Consider the following 11,302-nt stretch of genomic DNA (forward strand, 5'->3'; position numbering starts at 1 on the left):
ATTGCGTAAATGACAAAATGGTCACAAATCGAAACCGGATGATATCACAAGCAACAACAGCTAGTCGCAAATAATATATCATTTAATTGTCGTTGAACATTTTTGACAGCCGACCTAATCGACAGCTAATAAAGACAAATAAAACAAATCGCCCACTTATAATTTTAAACGAGTGCCGATAATGTCATTTGCATTAAGGCAGGCAAAAAATAAATAAGGCGAGTAGTTATACAACTTGTAATTAAAAATAAAAATTAGTTCATAAAGATTCTGTCACATCAATTCGGTTTAAATCTTGCAAGACCACCCTAAACAACAATGGTAATATTAGAAAAAACAGTTTGTTGCTGAAAGAGAGAGGCAGGATAGACGATCGACGAGCCGAAAAGAGACAGAATATTGTTGCTAAGCATTATGGGTGGTCGAATGTGTCGTTTTTTTCGCAATTTACGGCTGCAATCAGTTCGAAACAACGATATTTTAATGAATTATTTTATATATTATATTATTTAATTCATTATAATTAGGTTCATTAAATTGTATACTAAAATAGCTAAGTACCTACTGCTAAATGATTTGTAAACACAAAGTAGATATATACGTGTACTAAACATACAAAATCAAAGCCATAGGTAGTCTTTGTGTTATTTATATTTGTTGAAATAATTGGCAGTCGGGTGGGCACATGCTTAACATTAGGCAATATGTTACAGAGCTAGCCGCGGTCAAACAAAGCTCGGTCAGATCAGGCATCAAGGTCAGTATATTTAATATTACCTAAGGTCAGTTACAATTACAGGAACTCCCACCGAGTTGCCAGTTCTTTAGCAATACGGTATATGGTATAATTATTTTTAACTAATTTAATTAATCGACTCTTTAGCACGGATGAAACTTTCAGCCAAATGAGTTGTTACCTTGTTTGTTAATAATGTTTGTAATAACTCCTTTTATTTTATTACTCCATAAATCTTACGTATGATACAGGAAAAAAACCGCATGTCGTAAAATTGTCATGTGTGCCATGTTGGATACAATATAAAAAACAAAATCCGCATTTCGTATCACCTTCAATTGGAATACTTTTATGACTTACAACTTCTTCGGAGCCGTTTGGTGTTCGATAGACTTTTCACGTCACACAGCGGTCGATTCGTTTTGATCGCGTGATAAGGTTAGCATGTAAGTTAAATAATGCAAATATGCAGTCAGTGGTGTCCGTATCATCGCGTGTAGGTGTTCTCGAAATATCGATTACAGAGAGGTCAGCGATGATGGGTGTCAGCCGTCAGGATCTCAACGATCTGTGATACTTCAATGCGCTGTTGGTAATATTATGCGAGCTCGAAAATATACGGTTATATAAACCGTTAAAGACTGATCTAACAATTAGATTAGATAACAATAGTAGGAGTCGGTAAACCTCTTCCTTTCTGAATTCTGTTTCAAAAATGACGCATATCTTATACTTAGAACTTTAGCAATTTTTTTTGGAATGAAGCCGATTTTTTTAAATCGGTATGATCTAAATAAGTGCACAATATGATTGGTATTTTATTGTCATATTATCTTATATTCCTGAGCTCATTAATTAATATTTTAAACGTGAAAGTTGTTGAGGGTTCACGTGAAAACTACTAGGTAAATGTATTTTCAAGATAATATTTGATTTAGCTTTTGTGCCATAATAAACAATAGAAATGCCTATTGCCCACGGGTTCATCCGGGATAAAGCCACGAGGCAAAGATAGTTTAGTATAATGCCTACTTACAAATATCCCTGTTATAATATATTTTTTAGAATTTATATATTATACTAGCGGTCCGCCCCGGCTTCGCCCGTAGTACATAATATTTACGTTTTCTCTACATAAGAACCATCCTCGTACTTCAAGGAATATAATAAAAAAAGAATTATCGAAATCGGTTCAGCCGTTCTCGAGTTATGCGCTTACCAACACATTTTGCGATTCATTTTTATATATAAGACTAGCGGACCGCCCCGGCTTCGCCCGTGGTACATATTTACGTTTTCTCTACATAAAAACCATCCTCGTACTTCAAGGAATATAATAAAAAAAGAATTATCGAAATCGGTTCAGCCGTTCTCGAGTTATGCGCTTACCAACACATTTTGCGATTCATTTTTATATATAAGAAGATTAATTCTAATAAAAATATATATGTGTATATTCTTAAGTACAAGTTTACCTTATAAGTAAAAGGGGCTAATACTTAGATAGAAGTCCAATGCGTCGAACAACATCAAGGCTTGTTCACAATAAATGTCGGCCTATTTACCGAATAACAAAAACGGTTGATTAAAATAATTAGATACCTATTCTGTAATACATTGACATAGACTAAGAGATGTTATTCTAATATTCTGTAGTATGAACGGGACTGTGACGAGAATAAAGGTATTAATCTGTGTAGGTATCTAATAAAATAGTTTGGTGAATAATAAAAGAATCTGCAATTCCGGTATTCCACGCCGCATAAATATCTACTACAATAGAAACGAAAATTTTATATTCGAAAAATATAATAAATTTTTTCAAAGTTATGTAAGTGTTCGTTATTTTACGTACAAAGCTTTCATTATCTATTTCAACACTTTAGGGGTCACAGGGCTCATATTTGACCCTGGATGATGTGGATCAGTCCAGAAAGGGTATCAAAATTACTTCACATCTATAATTTAACATTGGATTTAAAATAAGTATAGGTACTTCGATTCATATATATCTGTATGTATATAAAACTGTTGATATTCAAGAAGTTCCTTCGCTTATAAATCCTGGCCGTATTTAAAGAATAATTTAAGACACATGAATATTAAAAAAATATTTTCACAAAAATTTATAACTATCAACTTCAGAAGAATCAGATTAATAATATGTTATAATGTTTAATTAAATATTTAAGGTCCTTATAAGTAAATTTCGGGTTCATTGTTGAAGAGCTTTTTCAAAGTTAAGGTACTTACGTAATAACTAATCCCTAAACATGTGGTTTATTGGTACAATAAAATATATTATCAGAAAAAATACTCAAATTTTACGTCTATCTAATCATATAAAATAAATTAACAAAAAAGAAAAACTAAAACATAGGTAGCAAACGAATCGCGAAATTCAAATGACATTACCACCATTTTGTCGGTATAACATCAAGTAGCTTTTAATTCTATGTAGTTATCCTAATTTATAGTTAAGAAATATATTAACCTATTACTTAAAGTAGACTAAAATTGGAGCATGATAACCGCGGCCCAAGAATCAAATGAATGTTATGATACGATGTTGTCTGTAGTCGCACGGCGGCCGTGGCGCGGCGCACCTCCTCTCTGGTTGAATACGGGTAATTTATTGCTCCTCTTTACTCACGGTTTTTACACGTTACTCGTTGCTTTGCTTTGCTTTTATTGTCACTTGCGTATAAATGTCGAGTTTATTGGGCTTGTTCGGAGATCGACCGTATCACAATCGTAGATGTATGTACGCCATAAGACTAGGACATAGACGTGGGTTCTGTAGATAGTGTACGTAATATAAGTATGGTATTTGCGTAAATATTGCAATACAAATTATTAGGCAATATTGTAAATCGAATTATTGGTTCAACAATTGGCATTCAATTGGAAGCTTTACAATAAACATATCCTAGCACACAACAACAATCTCCTAGCACATTAAGGGGATCAAATGCAAATAACTTATTTTAGTCACCTAATTATTATCTACATACAATAAACAAAGAGCTCTGATTAGAAAAAAATAATGCTTACTCCTGTACAAGTATGTACTACAGGAAAGGAAGGACCACCCATTAAAGGACATTTTTCATATTCAAATTAATCTCTCATTCTATTTCCAAATAAACTGGTTATTTTGTATTAAAACTATCTTGAATGTACCTTGCTCTTGCTCTTGCATGTTCTTAAAACTTGACTAAGTATAAAATAATTAAAATACAAAAAAAGTATAACGAAAGCTTCAAAAAGTTAACGCTACCGATTTCCATTAGAAGGTCAATTTGCAACTAATATATTTTACATAGAAATCGATTTTTAATACCAAGGAAACATGCGTATCGAGCGGCACCTTTGAGTTGAACAAAGAGAACCGACAAAAGGACCGAAATATGACTGACAGCACTAAACACTGCAAACTACAAGTTTATGCCAACAATTAGCCCCATTGAAAAGCGTATTGTCTCTGTTCAGTATAATCTATATTTACTCGTAATAATATTCAGTAAAATATCTTGAAAGTTTTTTGTTAAAAAGATAATAATCATATAAGATAGAGAACGGCATTTCAAAACTGTATTATTATTTTGGAAATTCCATTCTCTTTTCGCTACACATTACGCTACACATTACGTCATTCCCAATAAAAAATCATCTTTTCACAAAAATATAGGTCAATCATTTCACTGTTAACATTTTTGTTGAAATAGGTTTTTAGTTTCTCGATATGCCCACAGCCAATTCTGATCATAATCTATTTCCATTTATAGCCTGAAGAAGAAGCCCTCTTTTTCTTGAAATGTCCCATTTTTTAAATAAAAAGTATGTGATGTTACGATGGCTTTTATTTAATAATGTACAATCAAACTGTCTCGATTTATTGTTTCAATTTATGTATATAGGTAGGTAAATACTATGCATTACCTTTAATCGGTATGAGCATCGGTCACAACAATTTTGATGATGAAGATGATAATTACTCTTTATCTATTTCTTACCAGCCTCTTTATAGAAAGAACCTGTAAAATTGTATACTTTGTCTAATTTATAAATAAACTTACAGATATATTTTCTTGAATATTTCCCTAATTTAAATTATCTTGAGTTCAGTTGGATCAGTGATTAATTCATTCATAAAATATAACTTAATTTTAAACATGCAAATACCATGGTGAATGCCTACTCAACTACAAATTTATTTTTAAAACACCCCAAAAATAATACATTACCTAAACTTTAACTGTACACTTTACATGATTTATAAAAAAACAAGGAAATCAATACAAGACAAAATTTTTCATAACATAGCTAACTTTTATTATTATTAAGATCATGCATTTATCACATAATAGCATATCTATTGACTATCGCATTCAATATTAAAATATATCATCTAGGGAGCAATTTTAGAATAGAACAGATATATTTTTGAATGACATAGAATCATTCTTTCCCACAATGATTACGTTCACCTGAAAGCCAATAGTGATGTTCTATTTTAATCGATAATACGATAAACGGAATTGGAGTATTCAAATTGAATTTATAAGTTTTGCTGTTACGTCAAGTGCGTTGAAAATAAAATTTATTTTTATGGAGTTTGCATAGTTTTCGCCATTATACTTGGCGTGATTGTGGTTCACAAAAGTTTCACATTCCTTTAAAGTTGTAAACATTATACTACTAATATTATCGTGAAAAGGGAGGTTATTTACGGCTGGGATCGGAAAATAGGTTAGGTTTATTTATTTAGCATGCTTAAATTTGATTAATTACGAAGAGAGTAGGTAATTACTATTACATCCTATAATAGGTAACTTTTGATATAGGTAATGTTTATATGTCTCGGAGACACTGTCAGTAGACACTAAAATTTTGAATTTCATAAAACTTTTAAAACTAACATTTAAAATTTTAAATTATCAACTTATTGTTACAAGTAACAAAATTACCGACATCATTCCTACATCACTAGTGATAATGCACCTTGACAGCACTAAGGGAAATGGTTTTTTTTAATAACATCAGACTTAACAATATATCATCCCTTTCTTTATCCACTGCTACATATTCGCGCACACGGCTTTGTCCGATTCTTGATAGATTTTAGGGCAAAGGGGTCGTGAATACAGCCGGTGCACGGTTTCTATTGAAATAGCATTGCAACTTCCATACAAGAGATTGATACGAGCTTCAGCATGGGAACTTTTGATAAATAATAATATGTGATGCGTTGAAGAGGACAGTAATTATAACGGCGCGCTATTAAAATTCCATTGTCTCGAGATAAAAAGAGCAAATAAATCAGTCACCATTTAAATTGCCTCAAACATAATATAATTTTCGGCATGGGCGTGTTCTGAGCGATTTTATTTCTTTTAAACAGCGGGGGGGTCCGGCTTTTGTGATGGTAATGCGGAGCCGGCCGGCCGAAAGATTAGGATGCGGTAGTGTAATCAATACATGCTCTCACTGACCCTCTTTTGTCGCGTTTGACCCACTGGCAGGTTGTATTGTCGTGGTCACCTTGCCTGAGGAGCTGGTTAGCTGCAAGTGAACCTTTTGACAGGTCAAAGGTTTGCGATTTCCGATACAAAAGACGACGGCGGACAACATTCGAATCGGGTACGAATCATGGGTAAAGTTTTGTTAAAAATCGTTTCATTACACCAACGAGGCTAATCAAGTTTCATTTGATTTATCTAGTTCGTTTTGAACAAAAAAATTAGTTTACCTAACATTTTTTATCGACCAAAGTCTATAAAATTTGAGAGGGTGTTTTAATTACCAGTAAAAGTAAACTAAGAAAAATATTAGAATAAAAACAAAAACAAAGTTTTATTAAAGAACTCGCTGAAATAAGTTTTAACATCCTATCTAATTCGACAATTGTTCCACGAGTAAGCTTCCTTTGTTTCTTTATTAAATTCATCGAAATAGAAAGAGTTGTAAGAAAATTCTGAGAAGAGATTTTTACAACTGACGGAGGCTTTGTTTTAAATAGAATCGACTTTCTTCGTATTCTTAAGTACTTTAAAAGCCATCTTAGCGAATAACATGATCATTTACGGCAATAATATAAATAAAAATAATAAAAGTTGTGTCTTACAAAGTCATATATTATATTATAATGCTTAAGAGACAATCATTTTAAAATACCGACAGGACATTTCGTAAGTATTTGGTAAGTCTTCTTTTTGCCCTGTTAATTATAGAAAAAGTATTTCAACAAAACCGCTCATAGCACGGAATTATCTTAAAATAAATCCAGATAATAAACACAGGAAACAAACACGTGTTATCGCTGCGATAATAACTGATGCGCAATAAAACATCACGTTCGAAGCTAAAATATTCCACAAAACTCATAATATTCGATGTGCAGCGTGCATTTGGCGCCTAGTGAGATACGTAGTGTTTTTTCAAATATTATTAAAAGTTAAATTCCTTTTGATGCACGGGACATAACACCTTATCTTCTTGGGAGAACGTCTTATAATCGTTCATGGTATTGTTAACACAGGATAAATCTAAGTTAATCGTTTACAGGTGCAGTGTTATACCATTATCAACCATTTTCAAAGACGTTATGGACCATATTTCGGTGGCAACTTTTGATGTCCTGGTTCCAGGATAATAATAATGCATTTTTTGTTATCCAAGATGTCCGTATGCGGTGCAACAAGATGTTTGTCTGTGTGCTCATCTAGTCGTAGCAGCTGTGCCTATTATTCTAGCATTGTGTGCGTGTATAATACTATGACTTAACACATTTTGATAGTTAAGGTTCAGTGAAATAACACAAATTCATGAATATGTACTAAATAATAAAAGTAACAGCTGTTTCAGATTCTGTTTTCATTTTTATTCAATTGATTATAATGTTCAAATTCTCTTTACCAATTAGTTTAAATGGCTTACTTCGTTAAAACTACAATTTAGTAAAATAAACTATTAAAATTACTATTCTCGTGTTCTACGATACAAATATTGCGTGAAGGTAACTAAATTAATATTATTCGAAACAAATTGCTTTAAACAATTCGTTGCGCTCAAACATTCAATTTAAGTTCGATAGAATTCACCAAAAATAGCACTACTATCCTAAAATATAATTTACAGGTTTGCGTGTTCCGTTGACATTTGACTTCCTTCAAAATATAGCTGATGGCGGCTCACAAGACGTAGCGAAATGTGTTTTTATTTTGTTCCAGTAATTATGCAAAACAAACCACCGAAACTGCCAAGTCACGATTAAGCCATTTCGTTGAAGTTTTTTGTCAAAGCTGAAAAGAAATCGATAAAAATAATGGTGCCATGGATCGTGTAGCATCTATTAGGGTGATAAATATAAAAGGAAATTCGTCAAAATAATAAAAATTGCAATTATCATATTTTACCATAACTAGTTAGATACATAATAAACGATTGAAATTATGAAACCAAACGAATATATGTATTTCTTTTAAAAATTAATTTACTCGAACCTAAAATTGATACAACGTTTACAATTAAAGTACCAAAACCATTCGAGCCCCACAAAATTTCACAGGGAAACATTTTTTGCATCGTTGCCGAAGCTATTCCCAAGAACATGTGGACCGCTACATTGCTAGATCAAATACACCATCCTGCCGGCATTGTAGTTCCTATATCAATGCTTTCAAAAAAACATTTTATTCATCTCCCTCTAATTTCAAATTGGCATTGCTAATGCTAGAGTGAGAAGACACAAGAGCTTCTTCAAAACAGACGCTTTCAAAATGAATAGACGTTAGACAATGCACTTTGAAATGACAAAACGCTACGCAAACGTTTTGCATGGGATAATTACTAATTTGTGAAACTGTCTTTATTTTTATTTTAGAAATGAATTTGTTTTAAAATAAAGTTAAATCCAGTGATTTCAAATTTAAGTTATATAAAGACAGATTAATAACGTTATTAGACTTAGTTTCCTTGGAAGTTTGATAGAGGAAATGTGCTAGGCTTTTTATGTCCTTGTAGCTAAAGTCGTAAAAGCCAAGTATAAATTTACAGCTCTGAGCACCTATACCTACATAGACGAATACAAATTGGATCACGACAATTTTGAATTAAGCTAATTTCCTTTGTCGACCTTGATTTACCTTTTGATTGTTGTGAATTGATATCGATGGTTGTATCTTATTATTCTTTAAGTGGATTGTATACCTTGTAGGTAAATCTATTCACAAACAGTGAACAAAAAAAAATCTATAAATAGTTATATTTTACTGTTGTTTCAAGTGTATAACTTTTATGTTACAGGCGTTTATCTACAGCTTCACACGCGTGGACTTCGATTTCTTATAAACTCTCATCCCTAATTCATTTAACCCTCAGGGCATGAATGGTAATATATTAAAGAAATTGCTAAAAATGTATATTATTATAAATACGAATATAATTCCTAGACCAATTCAAATATTTTTGACTATTAACGTTTTAAGCTTTTTTTATTGCTTTACTTTATATTTAAACTTTCTATGCAATCCGTATTTTTTAGAGTATGTACAATATATATTATAGTCACAAAATAAAAACAATTATTGTTATAACGGTTATATTGATTTTCATTATCTATGCTTATAGTTCAGATAAGATGCAGTGTGCAAAACTTCAGCTTCAGGAGAGAACAAAGTCTGGAGTCAAACCGAACGCATCAGTTGAGAAGCCCCGTAGAATTTGTCAAAAACGACTGATAGACCCGGATCACGAAGAGGATCAAAGATGGAGGGGCAAAGCCTTAGAAAGGTATTTGTTTCAACTAAATAAAATAAAAATACTTATTTTAGTTTTAAAAATTATACTCAGCAATAAAGTTCAATAAAAACGACCGTACAACTTAATTATATATAATGGATTACTGAGAATCTAAAGTTATCGATGTTTCTTTTTTGTAGCATTAGCGCCATTTCCTGTTCACAGGTTTTATTGTAATGAAAACGAACACTGCGACCTCAATCAGATTTATGACCACGCTCGAGTTCAACAAGACGCCCAGGACTTATTTTTGTCCGTACAAAACTTACAGTTTCAAGGCGAAGTTCAGCAAAGGAAAAGACCACGGACTAGCTTTAAATACAAAACTTTACCGGGCAACCGAAAACACAGGATGTTTGTGAAAGAACTTCTCGAAGATAACTCGAATGACGGCGGACGCTTTTCGGAACTTACGTGCTATTATTTAGAAGATTACGCCAAGTACTTACTGAGCAACGACCGGTCTAGACCTTCCACAGGAAAGTCGAACACGTTCATTTATAATTTGGACAATAAAACTAAAGAGAGCAAGGCAGTACAGACTGAGCTAAAACATGTTTCGAGGATAACCTCCAAAAGTGATACAAAATTTAAGAAACCATTTAAGCGTAACAAGGATGAAGGTAAAAAAATGGCAGAAACAACCAAAACTACTATAAAAGATGCAAAAATTACTTATGAAAAAAACGGTAAAAGGAAAAGTTTGACAATATCGAGGACTGAAAGCCCAGCTACCGTTCAAGTCATTAGGGTAGACGTCGTGTGCAATTACAGCTCTAGTTCTACTATGTCAGACTACGAAGATAAACAAACGAAAATAGAAAATAAACAAGAAATTGTTAACGTTAAACAGTCACATTTCGCAAATAAATATCTTTTGACGAATACAGTGAAGACTCTTGATGAGAACGCGGGTGGCGCCCGAGTTACATTACTTTGTAAGACTTTCAAGTTGGCGGACCGGTCGGGAATATTAACGGAGAGGAAAGCGAAGTCTTTAAAAAATGTTTTAAGAAATAAATCTCCAAAACGTTTCTAATAATTTTTCCTGTATACATACAGTTCCATTTCGAATAGAATTCTTACATTTTTTTTTAAGAATTCAATCTATTTTTTCTTCAAAATAGTGCCGATGTGACGTCTATTTAAATTACCTGCGAGCGAATCTTGGCGCCCTCCTGGCGCCACCCTTACTTTCTACATGCGGCTCTCAACGTTTTTCTATGAATTCTAAACAATATAAAATTAACGAATGTGAAATTTTAATCTAAATAAAGAAATTACACATTGTCATTTGTAGTTTAAATGTATGTATACCTACAGTTTTCAATTTTGTGAGAATGGTTTACAATCCATTATTAGTAATTAATGTTAAGCTCGAATGCTATCTTACATTTTTTAAGAGATTTCCTGGAGATTTAAAATGTGTATGTGTATGTATATGCTATATCATTATTTATAAATGTTAAGTATAAGTATAAATATAAATAATCTAAGGTTGGGCAAAAGTTTGAGAATCGCGTACATTCTCGAAAAAAAAATTAGACGTAAACTTTTCACGTACCCTGTGATTTAGTGCGACGATGCGCAATCTAGTTTGTTTAAGTATCGTTTAATCTCGAGTTTTGTATCTGAAAATAGGAGTAATAAAATGGTCAGTGATAAATAGTTTCATTAAAATGGACTATTAGGTATATTAATTTTTCTTGATAGTAGTTTTAGGTGTTTGACCAGTGCTTATAATAGCGTTACAAAAAAAGCTTA

At 32.3% G+C, this 11,302-nt stretch overlaps 1 protein-coding gene across 2 annotated transcripts; it reads left to right on the forward strand.

The window, feature by feature from the left end:
• The first annotated feature begins 3,320 nt into the window (after nt 1-3,320).
• Nucleotides 3,321-10,933, forward strand: LOC149491333 (uncharacterized). 2 transcript variants are annotated; one of them, XM_089699416.1, is made up of 4 exons: nt 3,321-3,363; nt 9,044-9,128; nt 9,368-9,529; nt 9,704-10,933. In XM_089699416.1, exons 3-4 carry the CDS (start codon nt 9,378-9,380, stop codon nt 10,575-10,577), a joined length of 1,026 nt encoding a protein of 341 aa, XP_089555542.1. In that variant the 5' UTR covers nt 3,321-3,363; nt 9,044-9,128; nt 9,368-9,377; the 3' UTR covers nt 10,578-10,933. The 2 variants fall into 2 exon arrangements, with proteins under 2 accessions (XP_089555542.1, XP_089555547.1); XM_089699421.1 differs by lacking the exon at nt 3,321-3,363 and adding an exon at nt 7,111-7,262.
• The last annotated feature ends 369 nt before the right edge of the window (nt 10,934-11,302 follow it).

This window comes from Colias philodice, chromosome 1 (assembly GCF_061535455.1).
Source record: "Colias philodice isolate Cphi_HAF_F1 chromosome 1, ilColPhil1 Martin Lab GWU primary, whole genome shotgun sequence".
In the NCBI taxonomy this organism is placed as follows: Eukaryota; Metazoa; Arthropoda; class Insecta; order Lepidoptera; family Pieridae; genus Colias; species Colias philodice.

Coding starts and splice junctions, on each gene's coding strand:
- LOC149491333 (XM_089699416.1), top strand. CDS start 9,378: ATGCAGTGTGCAAAACTTCAGCTTCAGGAGAGAACAAAGTCTGGAGTC. Junction 9,530..9,703: donor AGGGGCAAAGCCTTAGAAAG/GTATTTGTTTCA, acceptor TCCTGTTCACAG/GTTTTATTGTAATGAAAACG.